This window comes from Pteropus vampyrus, unplaced genomic scaffold (assembly GCF_000151845.1).
Source record: "Pteropus vampyrus isolate Shadow unplaced genomic scaffold, Pvam_2.0 Scaffold462, whole genome shotgun sequence".
NCBI classification, from domain to species: Eukaryota; Metazoa; Chordata; class Mammalia; order Chiroptera; family Pteropodidae; genus Pteropus; species Pteropus vampyrus.
The window spans coordinates 203,430-219,247 of NW_011889243.1; the positions used below are offsets into that span (position 1 = coordinate 203,430).

Genomic DNA, 15,818 nt, shown 5'->3' on the forward strand with positions numbered 1-15,818 from the left:
ATGATCTCATCTCCATCCTGGCATCAGTAATCACCTTCTTTCGCCCTCATTCAATTTATCACCAAGTCGTGTCAATTTCTCTATCTTGAATTTGGCTGCTTCTCTCCACCACCTTAGGCTACTACTCTTGGTACTTTTTCTGCTCCTGGTACTTCTAATCTTGCCCCTCTTCAAACCCTATTCTAAGGCAGGTTACCATTTGATGCCATGGTGCCATACTACCAAAGAAACCCTTTCTTTGAACCCTCCAATGGCTTCTCATTGCTTCCAGAGTCAAGAGGATTCCAGATCCAGCATGGCCAGGTTTTTGCAGGCCCCTCTATCTCCCTAGCAACATGACCCCTTCTCTTTGCTCCAGTCACACCAGACATCTCTGTTCTCTGAGCAGACCCTGTTTCTTCCCACCCAAGACCTTTGCAGACCACTTTGCCCAGAACATTCTGCCTTCCCTTCCCCATCACTTCCTCAAGGAAGCCCTCCCAGACCTCCCAAAGCAAGTTAAATCCTCCCCATTACATGCCTCCCTGGGACTATGTACTTCTCCAGTGCCGCTGCTGCAGTTTCACATTTTATGTCTGTTTATGTGAGTTTTTGGCTTACTCGTCCTCAGTGCCTCTGCCCATTGTGCCCAACTAGTTCCTAGATCAACCACCAAGTCTGTTTTGCTCACCATTCTATCCCCACTATTCGACACAGTATCTGGAATATAGGAAATTGTCACTAATTATTAAATGTATGAATAAGCAGATGAATGAATGAATCCAGCCCCATGTCTATCTTGCTTTGTGACTTTGGGAAAGTTACTTCACCTCTCAATACTGAGAACCTGCCTCTAAGGGCAGTAGAAATAGAGCCAGACGGAGATAGAAGTATAACTTGGGGGATGAGAGATATCCTTAGCAGTGCTCACATTGAACATGTGAGATCTATCAGAAGAAATCCACAGTGCAGTGGAGAGAAGCCAGAATGAGATCAGGAAAACCTGTAGTCTGGCCCACTGCCTCCTACTCCCTATGTGACCTCACTCAGGCCAGTCCTTGCCCCTCTGAGTCCTGGTCTTCCCATGGCCAGGATGTAAGTTTTAGCCTCCATGCTGTTCCAGCCTTGCCATGCTGATTTGCTCTGGCCTGGGAAACAGTCTCAGTTCTTTAGAGGCAACAAGATCCCCACTTGTACTGCCCAAGACAGATTCTACAATCAGGTCTGCTGGGCCAGTGCCCAGGTCCGGGGTCTTCCCTGACTGGTCTGGGCCTGGGCTCAAGGCCCTGGGGCCTGAGCAGTGCCCAGCACCTGCCTCTTAGCTTGGCACAGAGAAACCTGCCAGTCAGAGCACAGCATGGACCAGGAAGGCAGTGGCCTTAACAAGTAGGGGTGCCTCAGCAGGCAGGGTGTGGGGAAGGGGCCAGCCAGGAGACAGCCTGGAGGGTTCTGATCATTGGCCAAAGCCTGGATAGCTGAACTGCCAGCTGGCAGTTGCTTCTTTGACCACTTGCTGACCAGAGCTAATGAGCGGGGACGCAGCTGTTTCTGAGAGGTGAAGGGCTGCTCCATCAATACTAATGGGTCAGAGTTGGCCCAGGTTTGGGTGGGAGGAGCAGGGCACAGATCAGGGCCATTTAGTCATACTCAAAGGATCTTTGTTTTCTTGGATAAGTGTGAGTCCTTGACCCTGGTCACAAACTGATCCCTGGCCACAGAACCGAGACTGACCTTGGTCACACACAGCCCTGACCCTGTTTCTAAACTGAGTCCTAGTCGCAGACTGAGCCTTGACCTTGGTGACTAATTAAAGAAGTTATTGAAAGTAGGACAATTGCCTAAGATCCTAGTAAGAGATGAAGGAGGAGGGTTAAAGGTTATATTTATCAAGCGCCTACCATATACCTGGCAAATGTGCCAAGCGTGCATTTGTGTGTTATATATAATTTAATCATTGCTTAGTCCTGTGAGCTAGGTGAAATATTAGCCTCATTTTACAGATGCGGTTACTGAGGCTTAGAGCATTTCTGTGATTTGACCAAAGTCACAGAACTATTAAGTACCCAGGCCAGGATCCAGGATCCAGGATCCCCAAATCCAAAAGTTCTTTCTTCCTCATCCCTGCCTTGATCCGCATGCAGCAGTTGCCCTCTTGGAAGGGGACCATTGGCATCAGCGCCCTAAGCCAGACTTCCAGAGAAGACTTAGTGACTAGTCTGAGGACACTTCCTAGGATTTGGACTGCATATTCCTTCCTCTGTCTGGCTGTGAGCCTTGACCAACAGGCTCCAGAGGGCAAGGATTTGGGTGGAGTGGATGGAGGCCTGGTATGACTCACAGGTGACCTGTAGGCTTGTGTCAGCAGCCATAGAGTTGGACTCAGCAAAAATAACAGTAATATTCGCAATGACTGTGACAGTGAGAATGATCATGGGAAAGTACCAGGGATAAAACAGCCCCATTGCTGATAATGTCCCATGCTGCAATCGCTTGGAGCTTGGTTCTCCATTCTCTAGCTCTAATGAAGTAGCCCTGGGAGGCAGGTTGGATTGGCTCTATGTGATAGCCAAGGATGCCAAAGCTCAAGGCAGCGAAGGGACTTGAGGTCACATGTCTGGCCAGTGGGAGTGCAGCACATGAAGATGACCACCTCCTCTATAGCCTCTGGCAGAGGCTGAGCCTCCTTCCATCCCAGCTGGATGCCTGTGGGAAAAGGCACATGATAGGGCAGAAGGTCCTGGGCAGGACCTCAGAGTCCAGGGCCTTATTCTCCCTATTGGTTCCGCAACCTACAGTGTGGCCTGACCTGCCCACACCTGCTCCCATGACGTCAATCCCTCAAGGCTCAGAGCCTCAGAATTTTTGTTTAGTGAGATCATCCCTGTATCTGAGCTGTAAACACAGCTGGTATCAGTGGTTAAAGGAGGGTTGGCTTGCGACACACAGCCAGACTAAAGCCACAAGAATTCTTTCCAGATGTTCTCCTATCACCTCAGGCATGAGATCTTCTCATGCCTGAAACATTTATTCAGACCCAAAAAGCATGAGCTCTCCCTGAGTGGCACTGGAATCCTGGAGGAGCAGCCCAAGAGGGCAAAAGAGGCAAGTACTGGAAGTCAAAATTGCATAGATGATAGAGGCTTTGTTCATCTGCTCTTATGACTACATCAAAGTTGTGATGGAAACACAGAGCAAACAGCAAGCAGAGTAACCTGGGATCTAGACGAACAACCCTTACAACTAGGGAGAGAAATAAGAAATCACCCTGCAACGAGAGGAAGTAGGATGGGGGGCGAGGATGCAAGGTTGCCTGTCCCAAGTGGCTGAGTGGGGGCAGAGGCTGGCTGAGTCCACTCAGAGGCTGCGTCAGGGGCAGCTGCAGATGTTTCTCTTAAAGGGGCAGTGTACGATGGGAGGTTCACAATGACGAACCTGCTCTCACTGCTTGGCTCTGAGCACCAGTGCTTGGGTGGGCTGCTGGGGGATGGGGGAAAAGGGGGCAGGCGGAGTGCACCAGGAACTTATAGTGGGATGCAGAGGAGTTAGAGTTGTTGGAGCAAGGGCCAGAGGTGAGGTTCTCTCCTGGGCAGAAGTGCTGCTGGTATCCATTGTTCCTCTGTTTAGCCCTCCCCCTCCCAGTGTGTGACTGAGACATCTTCAAACTGGATAACAGAGGTCGCTCCACCCAGAAGATTCCCTGAAACTTCACCTCTCCCAACTCGCGTCCCTCCCTACCCAAGCCACATCCAGTTGTGTCCTCAGCGAGTCCTGTGCCGCTTGCTGAGTAGCTGTAAGACCCACACTGGTGGCAACTGAACTTGGTTTCTGGCATGGCTTCCTGAAGCAATGATAAGCACAGCATCTGTGGATTGCTTGCTGAATCTTAACAGGTGGCCCTGGAGGGGCACAAGCTGGGGATAAAATTGGCCTGCTGCTGAACCCCTCTCAGAACTGTGCCTCTGGACACCTACTACACAAAGCCACACTAATAAGACAAGGAGAATTAGGAGCATTGCTTAGTACCTAGAAACAGATAAATGCAGCCAAAAGGGAAGATAAAGAAGCAGAAATTATCTGAGAAAACAGAGATCCAGGAATAATGGAGTCAAGCAATCTAACAGATGCAGAATTCAAAACACTGGTTATAAAGATGCTCAATGAACTTAGTAGAAGAACTCAGTAAGAACTTTAACAAAGAGATAAAAAACAAAAATGGAAATGGAAATTATCTGAGATGAAGAGTATATTAGAGGGAATTAACAGTGGATAAAGAGGATCAAACCACCGATATAGAGAATAGAGAAGCAAAAGACACTCAGAATGGCAAGAAAAAAGAAGCCAAGAATATAATAATAATTTAAGGAGTATATGAAACAAAATTAAATGTAAAAACATCTGTGTCATAGAGGTACCTGAAGGAGAAGAGGGAGAACAAGAAGTTGAAAGCCTATTTGAAGAAAAATGATGGAAAACTTCCCTAACCTGGTGAAGGAAATAGACATACAACCCCAGGAAGCTCAGAGTCCCAAGAAAGAGGAATCCAAAGAGACCCACACCAAGACACATCATAATTAAAATGCCAAAGGTTAAATACAAAGAGAGAATCTTAAAAGCAACAAGAGAAAAGTAGTTAGTTACCTACAAGGGAGTACCCATAAGACTAGCAGCTGATTTCTCAAAAGAAACTATGCAGGGCAAAAAAGGCTTGGCACAAAATATTCAACGTGATGAAAACCCAGGATCTGCAACCAGGAATACTTTATCCAGAAAAGCTATCATTTATAGTTGAAGGACAGATAAAGAGCTTCCCAGACAAAAATAAGCTAAAGGAATTTATCACCACCAAGCCACTATTACAGAAAATGTTGGAGGGACTTCTTTAAGAAGAAAAGCCTTGTATCAAAAACAGGAATAAAGAATGGTAATAACTACATTCCTATCAACAAGTTCCTCAAGTGGAAAAGAATTAAGTGCTCCAACCAAAGCATAAGGTGGCTGCATGGGTAAGAAAACAAGATCCCTATATATACTGCCTATAGGAGACTCACTTTAGATTAGAAGACACACACAGACTAAAAGGAAGGGGATGGAAAAAGATATTGCCTTGATGGACCTAGAGAGTATTACGTTAAATGAAGTTTAAGTTAGATAAAGACAAATACGATGTGATTTCACGTACATGCAGAATCTAAAGAACAAAATAAACAATAACAACAAAAATGGAAACAAACTCATAGATACAGAGAATATTTTGAGGGCTACTAGATGGGGGCGGGGGGTTGAGAGGATGATGAAAAAGGGTTAAGGGATTAAGAAATACAAATGGATAGTTACAAAATAATCACGGAGATAATAAAGTGTAGCATAAGGAAAATAATCAACAATGTTGTAATAAATATATAAAAGGAATTATATCCTACTGCAAGATTATATCCTACATCAACTGAAAGCAAACCAATCACTTTAATTAAGCTAAATGGAAGAGGAGTACTAGATTTAGTGGGTGATCACTTGAGCTCTAATCATTGTGCTGTACAACTGAAACTAATGCATTATTGTATGCCAACGATAATTGAAAAACTCATTGAATTAATTGCACAATGTAAATATGAGCAACTAATTGTCTATTATATTTCAGTAAAGCTGGAGGGGAAAAAAAGAAGCAAGAAAGAAGCAAGTACTCATGGGGAGATCTCAAGCTGTGAAGTGAGCTAGTGGGGGCCTTCCTGATATCTTCCTAGTGTTCTGCACAGGCTGCCTGCTTGTTTCTGAGCATGGACAAAGCTGCTTGCAGGGCTCCTTCTGCCTTCTATGAGCAAATAGGCTTGGTCCTTCCTCCAGGCTTTGTCTGGCTTCCCTTTTTCCTTGCCTGGCCCCTACAGGCTTTGGGGTAAAATGCTACACAGTCCAGTATCTATCGAAAAATAAGAGAGGGCACTGGGCCAGGAGCTGGATGGAGCTTGGGTTCCAATTCAGCACCTGCTTGCGCTCTCCCCATTTCTGTCATCTGTGGTCCTTATTTACACAATGAGCTCTTATCAGAAAGACTGGCACCAGGGCTCAAGGCAGTTACATAAATGCTAAAGTCGGCCAGCTGTGTGATGCAGTAGAGAGCAAAAGCGACTGGACTGTGGCAAACAAACTTGAGAGCAAACTAGTCATTTTGAGGACCAGCCCCCAGTTACCCCCTGCTGATTTCTGCCTTGGAGGAATGTAGGCTTAGGTTGTCAGATCTCAAATTTTCTAGAGAAGCCAGAAATCCAGATGGTTGTGTGAAATCGGCCAGTTTTTACGTACAGGCCAATCACCTCTGTTCAGTGAGGATCTCTGGGCCTCTCCTCGCCACCTCCCCCACTTCCTGAACCTTCAACCTACTCACACTCAACCCTCAATCCAGCTTCACCAACTGTCCTCTTCTCTCAGGGGCCAGTGACTTTCCCCATGACTACATATCTTTTATATGTATCTGAGAGACACCCCCTCCTTTTCTTTTGGGGAGTATCTGAACCCTCTTCCTAGTCCAAGAGCTGCTTCTAGGGCCCTACAGAGGAGCTGCACAATGTAGAGCAGGGTCCAGCAGTCTGGGCCGGGGTGGGCCTAGCAGAGCCCGAAAAGAGGCACTGCCTCTGTCTCTGTGAGATTTTCCAAGAGTCTGTCACCCCTTCCTTCATTCACAAATGCTGGGTCTCACTGTTCCCAAGCTGGGAGCTGGGAACATTTCCAGCAGTGTCAAGGCAGGTCCCTGTCCTCAAGGAGCTCACAGTCTAGTTGGGGCACGGGGAGAGGGGATTAGCAACTAAACAGATAAAACTCAACTCACTCATCCCTTGCCCACAATCTCCCAAGGTGGAAGGTGGCTAGCAGACTCCAGCCTCCTGCACTTGCAGCACCCCTCAGGTAGGCTGGTCTTTAGGGAAGCAGGCAGGAGGCAGGGCTCGGTGCCTGAGATAACTCAGGCCTCAGAACTTGTACTAAACAACATGCAAATTAGGCCAGGAACCAGAATCAAGAGTAATTCAGGTGATTCTTGTGAGGTTGGGAAGTTCACCAATATATCTGCCCACATTTCTCCTGCTCTAAGGCTGCATCCGCAAGAAAGAGGATACTCAGAAGAGCGGCTATTCAGAGTGACCCATTGAGAAAGATCCCAAGTCATGGTGAAATCTTCCAAGACTGCCTCATCCAGGCCTGTACCTTGCCAAGGGGACTGTCAATGGAAATTCCCTAGGGCCTTGGTGTTGACTGGCAACTGGCTGTTCCCCCTCTGCCTTTGAAGATGGCTCCCAGGGGCCCTACACAACTAGGCCATAGGACAGACCATTGCTGGACACTTCAAAGGATGGCAGATGGTGCAGGCAGGGGCCCTTCTTGGCCTGCACCATCTCCTGCTTCGACAGAGAAAAAAGGTTTCTCTGAACAAGGAAATCCCCACCATGCCCCACTAGGAGACAAGAGAGGGTACAACAGTGCCCCTCATACTGGGGCTTGGGCCTAACTTTGCATTGCTCATAGCTCTGTGGCCTGTGGTTTCCCCTTACCATAGAGAAACAATACCCCTGTCTACCCCTCCAGGAGGTGCCATGAAGGGCTCCCCTGAGAACAACAGAGCTATTTCAGATAAGTGTGAGTGGGACATGGGGAGCAGCATTCTTGTTTTACAGAAAGGGGTTCCTCTTTGCCAGACTGCTCATCTCAGAGGTTCTTGGGATGTGCCATTTCTGACTTCCAGAGAAGTTCCCACCCCCCACAAGAAAACGTAGACATATTCCTGTGGATGGTGAGCTGGCTGGCCTCCAGTGTACACCCTCCTTGCTCCAGAGTCAGTTATTCTTTAAATCGAGGCCCACCTGTAGTGGTATAGCTCCATTGGCAATTAGTGATGGTTTATTAGAATCCAATTAATAAAAGAAACCCAGGATGAGAGCCCATTGCTTTACTGAGAATAACAGCTCTGCTCGTGCCTTAAGTGGCAGCTTCCCAATAACTCAAAACCCACAAAGACCAATTGCACAGGTACGGGAAGGGGGACTGCGGGGAGGGGCAAGCTTGGAGTTGGGTGGTTGCTGATGGGCTGTTGTCTGGTGAAGTGGCAGGGGAAAGAGGGAGCTCCAGACCAGACATTTCCTTCCTCTATCTCAGCTCCTCCTTAGAGTTGCCCCTGGCTACATCGTCTTGCCCAGCAATCCCAGGGGAGGTTGGCCAAGGTCAGAGATGTGAGGGCCATTTGTTTTCCCTCCTGCCTGTCTGGCCTCAGAGGACACTGCACATGGGCATGCTGAGAAAGGGGCAGGAGAGAGAACAAGGTCAGAGAGGACTACAAGTCTTGCTCTTTTCCTCTCCGACTACCCCACCCCATGCTCCCAACCCATAGACTTGGATCATCCAGCCAGCCCATCTCCAGACCTGTTCACAAAACAGCTCATGGCCCCCTCTGAGTCTCAGGCTCTATCTTCCCATTGGGAAGGTGGTCCTCTCCATCTATTTAAGCCCTGCCTTCTCCAGGAAACTTTCTCTCCCAGGTCCAGGCCAGGAAGGGTCAGAAACAAGAATCCAGACTTTGCCCACCCTGCTCAGGTGACCGACACTGCCAAGACTAACTCCCCATCCTGTCCCTATTGCATAATGCTGGGCTTCTGGATCAAGGAGCAGTCACTGGTTTTTTTCTGTGCCTTCCAGGGATGGACGTAGGCCTGTGGCCTGGGAGTCTGGCTGCCTTTTGGCTTTCTGGAGGATGGTGGAGGCTAGCCCTCCTGATTTAGAGACAGCATGGAGGGTATAGATAGAGGGAACTGCTCTGCCTTCTCGGGACAGAAGGAGACCCAATCATGACACTCCTGGCATCTGGCCCGGAACAAACGTAATCTGAATCTGTTTCCCTCCTCCAAGTTTCCCAGGTTAGGAGAAATGGCTATGGTGGACTAGGTCAAAAAGTCACGAGATCTCTCATTTTACCACCCATCCATCTAAAAGTTCTACCCAGCGTCCATCCTTCTCAGTCCACCCAACTATCTCCTTCCCTAAGAGCTTCTAGGAGCATCTCTCTGGTCTTCAGGATTCAGGGTCCTGTCCAGCCAGGACCCCAGCAGCCAGGAAAGACCAAAATTGGGGCTCTCCCCTGTCCCCTTGATGCAGGACAGAGAGGAGAGGAGTTAGGAGAGTTCAGTGGAGCTGCTACCGTAACCCACTTCCTCCCAGTTCAGGCTGGAGAGGGAGGGAATGAGAGAGAGGCTAAGGGGCAATATCAGGGAGTAAGCCCGGGCAAGCTTCCGCAGCTCACTGCCTTCCAGGTTGTGAGCCCCCAGTGAAATGAAAGCAAGGGGTCTAGAGAAAGGAACAGAAGATTCCCACAGGGGCTCACCCATCCTGTTGTGGCAGAAAGGTTCTGCACAGTCTTTTAATTTGGAGTTTGGAAGGAGTCCCTCAGCAGGTCTTCTCTGCATTCCCATGGTGATGCTGAGTCAGGGAAATTAGTGGAAGAAAAGTAGAAAAGCAGATAGGACAGGTGGACTCCTGCTCAGTTAGAGAACACGTCTCCTACTAGCCCCCTAGAAATGGCATCAACTCTTCGCTCAAGGCCAGTTGATCAGCTCGGGGCATAGGTAAATGAATCCCAGCCACTCTCAGATGAGAGGGGCCATGGCGAACTCAGGTGGGACGAGTTTGTCCCTTGATCCCTTCATGGTTAGTCAGAAAAGATGAGGTAGGACAGGGTAAATTTCCCCAAGTGACAGGGAGACCAAGCCCTGTACCAAGAGAAGAAGAGGGCCCTTTGGCAAAGAGTGCAAAAAGAATTCAACACACACGCCAAAGTTCGAGTCAAAAGGAAAGTTTATTAGGAAAAGGGTAACACTCCACAGACAGAGTGTGGTCTCAGAGACAGAGCGAAAGAGACCAAGAGAGGCTTGGGAAGATAGTGACTAGAGTGGGGGGGCGAGTGCTCAGGGAATTTAATTTATATATCATTCTTTAGTTCCTGAGTTATTGTTTAAAAGACTTTGTTAACCCATTTCCTTTGATATGGACATACAGTGAGGAAGGGAAAGGGTACGTAGCCTGAAAAGGTAAGAATATGTAGAGTGAAAGGCCTGCGGGCAGTTCCTAGCCTTTAAGTGTAGGTTCCCCAGAGTTTAGCTGTAGGGCATGACTTTGCTGGTCCCTGTCCCTTCACAGGTGTTGAGAATGGGTTGTTAGTAATTCTGCAAAACTCTTCCTTTGTTCTGAAGGTGTCTTTCTGGCCTGGCTGCAGGGCTGATCAGCATATTGTAGTCTCTGATTGTGGCTTGATTAACATTTTAATTCTCTTGCCTCCTCCCTACATTACCCCAATCTCCTGGGGGCTGCTCTGGGATTGGCATTCAGGATGAGCCAGGTGGCCTGCATCCTGGGCTTTCAAAGCCCTCTCTAGGAGGAGGTCAGACCTTGACAGTTGTTGGAGGTCTGAGGCTTTGAGGAGTGTGAGAGACCAAGAGGATAGGCTAGGAAGGCAGGTGCAGGACTTAGCCTTAGAGATCTCAGAGGCAGCTTGAGGCCTGGCAGATGGGGGTGGTGGGCAGAGATTGGATATAGTGTGTCACACAGACCTCTCTGGGCAGCCTCTGTGTGTGTGTGTGTGTGTGTGTGTGCTGTGCATGTGTATGTGCCCAGGCATACATGCGCACACATGCTTGTGCTCGAAGAGGAGCATCAAAGGGAGGAGCTGGTCAGGAGAGACTTCCTAGAGGCAGGGACAGTAGCACACAGGTTCCACGAGTGAAATGTGTGCCCTGAAGGGCATTCAGAGGACAGTGGAAGGTAGGGGTGGCTCAGGAGCTTGCATGCTCTCCATCAACGTCCTATGCTTTTCTACTACTCACTTCTGCTCACAGCAGCAGCCCCTGGGAACCAGACCATGCATTTGCCTTAGTTATAACCTCACAGAAAGAAAGCACACACCCCTCCAGTGCCTGGGGTTGTGTTGGGCCAGCTTGTGTGGGGTTACATTTCCCAGAGCTTGGGACCCAGGACTGATGAACTGTGCCTTTGAACCAAACCCAGTTCCATTCTGATATGGCTGTCCTCCCTAATGCAGGGTTCAGTCTGAGCCCCAGGACAGCAGGTGCCTCCAGCAGCTCCCCCAGGCCCTGCAGGCCAGGGCTCTAGGGACAGGGAGGGAGGGTCTCAGTCTTGCAGATGGCCGTAGGAAAGCAGGTCCTGGAGAGGCCCCCTGGGCTTTGAGACTGCACCGGGAGACCTTCGCTCCCTCAGGGACCTGAGGGTCCTAGAAATCAGTCTCTCATGTGCCCAGCTGGGGGCACAGAATGAGGGCTGGGAACAGAAAGTGAGCTGGCCTCCTTCTCCAATTCTGTATAGAATCAGTAGCCCCTCTAGCTCTTCAGTTTCTAGAATAACATCAAGGCTCAGAGGAGTCAGCTGTGCCAGGAAAAGCCATTATTACCCTGACAGCCTCCCTCCACCTGCTAAAAGCTCCCTCCTTCCCTTGGGGCCTTACCCCTATGGAGTTATTTCATCTCCACTCACCTAGCCTTGGCTGACCTCTCTGGTGAGTGTTTGAGGGAAGGGAGGAGAAATGCTTGCTTAACTCTTTCTATGCCTGAGCAAAGTCAACACCGGTAGTAGGCTTCCTTGGCCTTGCTCATGGTCCTTCAAGTCTCTTTCCAACTAGAATTCCTCCTGCCAGACACCAGGAGCTTGTGTAGAGAAGGGGAATGGACAAGAGGCCAAGACATCAGGAGGGTGAAAGACAGGCTAACAAGTGTGAGTCACGGGTTCCAACCTGAATTCTGTCACTGCGCTGCTTGTGACTTAAGCCCTTCACTCATCTTCGATTCTGTCTCCTCGGTGTACTGGGAAGCCCCTAAAGGATACAAAATACTATGCGTGGTGCAGGAGCAGGTTTGATGTTTGGAACATAGAAGGACATTTCCTTCTTGAACACCTTCCTGGGACACCCTCTCCCTTAATGCTTCCATAAAAGAGTAGGAATAGGCACCCTGTGGGGAACACACAGAGCAAATGGAATGAGAGTGGGTAAGAGGCTGCTGAGAGCTCTGAGGCCTCTGACTTTAAGGGTAGCTGTTGAGAGGGAGCACCCAGGGTGCAGAGCAGCAGAAAGAGGGGTATGGATTGCACCCTTCAGTCAGTAGAGGTCATAGAGCCAAGGGAGGGACCTGAGGGGCTTGTAGGCTGCCCTACGTGGCCCGCCAACCTTGATGCATTTTCCTCTCCAGCTTGGCAGCCCCCATTCCAGAGTGGGGCGTTGATGCATCTGCATGGGCCCTGAGTCTGAGGGGAGCTCCAGCTCTCTGGGAGACCCACCCCTCCTCTTCTGAGCCCTCCCTCAGCACTTCTCTTTCTCCCCTTCATGCTGCCCTCAGTCAGACCCCTTTGAGAAACATCCAGATTGTTTTATATCACAAATGAGGGAATAACATGAACTGGGTCTTCTGTGTGCAGAAGCTTAATATGCTTTCTTGCCAGTCCTTATAACCACCCTCAGAGCGGTGGAGGGCACTACTTATAGAGGAGGCAACTGAAGCTCAGAGAGGGGAGGTGACCTAGCTAGGTGATAACTGTGGGCTCAAGAGCCCACAGTCCTGAGTGGCTCTGAAGCTTGTATTCTTTCTAAGACTTCACACCTTTGTCACAAAGTGGGGGAGCCAGAGACCCCCCACTTATAGACTCGGAGTGGGGTCACAATGGGGAAATGCCAGGCAGAGGTCAATTAAAATCATTATTATTTTTATTATTATTAACACTTTCATGGTACTTAACAATGTGGCAGGTACTTCATACATGTTATTTCACTTCATGCCCACAACACCCTGCATTATCATCCCCATTTCACAGATGGAGGCACAGCAAGGTTATATACTTTGCCCAAAGTCACACAGCTAGTGTGGTATAGAGCTGGAATTTAGAATCCGGATGGTCTGAATGAGGGAACCTGTTGCCACATCGCCTCTCAGTCAAAGCAGAATGGAGATGCCTCAGTTGACCCCTGGAGTTTGGACACGGACTCCCACAAGAATGGTTATCCACAGGAGTAGAGCTATGATAAGTGTGGAACAAGGAGCAAGGCCACTATGTTACTCAAGCCCAGAGGACTAAGGGAGCAGCAGGACCAGGAGTTCCAGAGGGCTTCCTGGAGTGGAGGAACAAGCTGGGCTCTGAAGGACCACAGGCTGGTGTTGCTAACAGATGGGGCAGATTGGCTCTGAGCTTCTGGGCCAATTCGCCTGCCCCGCACTCCCTTCGGGAACTTCTGGGGGTGGGGCCAAAGCTGGTAAGGACACCATCTCTGCTTCTTGCCCTGGGGTATAGTTTGTGCACCGCGTGTGTAGTGAACTCCCCTCACTACAGGCTCTCCAGTGATCCCTTCCTCATGATTGTTGCAGTTAATGTCGCAGCTCCCTTTATAGCCCCAACATAAAAACCTCCTCAACAGAAATATTAACTCTCTCACTGAGCTGTTCGATGCCCCAAGATCTCAGGGACACTTATTCCAGAGACCTGTGGGATGCAGAGGGCCTAAGCTCCCCGCTCACCTTGGACAGCTTGGCACTCCACTACCTGTGAGTGCTCGAGGGCCAGAAACCCCCCACCCGACCCTGCCCAGTGCCCAGCTCCAGGTGCCCAACCCAGGGCCCTGCACACAGTGGGTACTACAGAAGGCAGTAGCATACGTGTGTTCCCCTGAAAGGATTAAGAGCTGGGGGAGCTGGGCCGAGCCTTGGGAATCTAGGCCAGAAGCTTAGGGAAGTGAAGGGCAATGGGGAGGCCAGCTAGGAGGCACTACACAGCCACCCTGCCTAGAGACTTCCTCCCACGGAACAGAACCTAGAGAAGAGGGTCATGACGATGGAGTCTGTTCACAGGCATCTGCTGAGGAGCCCTGCGCTGGCAGGGGCAGGAAGTCAGGCAGGCAAGGTGTCTCCCCTATTCCCACCCCTACCCCAAGCTCTGGTGCCTGAGTCCATGTGAAGGCCTTAGCAGTGACCAGCTAAACAGTGTCATCAGCCAAGCAGGCAGGACGGCCAAAGAGAGACTTGGTGGTGTCCCTAGCCTGGGATGACATGAGTGTCTGCCTGGGAGGGAGCACTTTGTGCTCTGTCCACTCTTTGCTCAGATTTATGGATGGTGGAGTCCGGGAGGGGTGAGCAGTGGGCAGGATACCCTCCTTCTGACTCAGCCTGCCCCTCCTCTCCCCAGGAAAACCACATCTGAGGAAGTGAAGAACCAGAACTCCAAGGCAGTCACATCTGTGCCTGCAGAGCCCACCAAAGCCCCCATCTGGGGAGACACAGTCAAAGTGGAGATCCAAGCTGAGGATGCAGGGCGAGAAGGTAGGGCAGGGGACAGGATGGGCCTGGAGTGTGTGGGAGGGGGTATAAGGCAGAAATAGGGTCCCTCTCAGCTCAACTGGAAGCCACCTGAACACCTCTTTGGGCTCAGTTAAAAGCATAAAAAAAGTCATCATACCGTCATGCCTCATCTCCCCAGCCTGCTCGAAAAATGAGTTGTTCTACATAAATGAATTTTCCAGACAATGAAAGCTTATCTTCTTTATGGCTGTTGTTATTATTTTCCTGGTTGTTATCACCACGTCTCTCACTGAAACTGCACATTACAGCTTCCTGGCATGTCACCACAAACTGCTCAGAGGAGTCACACCGCCCAGGAGAAGCATTGCTGCTCCCATTGCTTAGATGAGAATGTTGATGTTCAGGACACTTAAGTGACTGGCTCAAGCTCAAGTAATAAGTGGAAGATGGAGGACTCAGTGTTATAGGCTTTTACTGTGGGTCCAGTGTTCTAGTGGTTTTCCTAGAATGGCTTCTTATCTTGCCTCATCCTCCCTGGTACTGCCCACTGCCACACAGTAGTGTCCCTGTACTTCCAAGGATTGGGGTCCACTCTCATAGAAACTCTCTAACAGTTCTCACTCCTCAGAAGGCTTTCCAGTTCTCATGTCTTGGCAAATTCTAATACTGCAGGTAATTTAAAGTACCAGTATACATGCACGCATATGTGTACACACTTGTGTTTTCCACATTGGGGGCCTATCTGATACCCACTCTTGGATGAGAACTCAGGCTGGACACACAGGAGTACTGACTGGCTGATGCCAGAACTGCTGTGGGTGCTGGCATTGGGCACTGTCAGCACAGAGCCACAGGTACACACGATGTCTCTGGTCTTTTGAAGTTAGAAGAACCTCAGACTCCTATCTTGCAGGTGGTCCTTCCCCCAAGAGGACAGATTTACTTCTCCTCTTGGAACCTCATCAGGGACTTAAGCAAAACTCCTTGTCAGCCCTACAAATTGCAGAAAGCCAGCTGCTAAAGACAGTGGAAGGGGAGAGAGGAAAAAGATGGGGAGGGACATCAATAAAAGAGAAAGAGTTTAGTTCTGGGTCAAGCCAGAGGATTTTTTTCTGCCATAAAGGGATAGGAGGTGCTGTTGTGATGATATGAGAAAATGTGAAAAAGGAGGAAAAATTGATCTAGGATCTCATACAAATGCACGTGTGTGCCTGTGTGTGCCTGTCTTTGTGAATGTCTGCATGCTGGCTCATGTGTGTGCGAACATTGTGTGCAAGTATGTGCTTGTGACTGTGCCTCTAGGCACACATGTCTGTGTGTCTCATATATGTGTGTGCATGCACCTGTGTGGCTGATGGAAAGTTCAGGGTTGTGGTGAGTGAACCTCGGCCGGGACCCTATCCTGGGCTTCACACATCTGAGGTAACATAGGAAGGGATGTGATGAGTCAGTGGCCTAGGGCCCATCTGTGCAGCAGAGAGAGGAGCAGGACTCACTATAGGAGGGACAGGAGGTAGG

The 15,818-nt window shown here is 49.5% G+C and overlaps 1 protein-coding gene across 1 annotated transcript in view; it reads left to right on the forward strand.

Moving 5' to 3' along the window:
* CCDC33 (coiled-coil domain containing 33) overlaps positions 1-15,818 on the forward strand; it is a 101,411-nt gene that overhangs the window by 5,209 nt on the left and 80,384 nt on the right. The window contains 1 exon segment of the mRNA XM_011382148.2: positions 14,188-14,321. Within this exon segment, the coding sequence (XP_011380450.1) occupies positions 14,188-14,321 (134 nt within the window).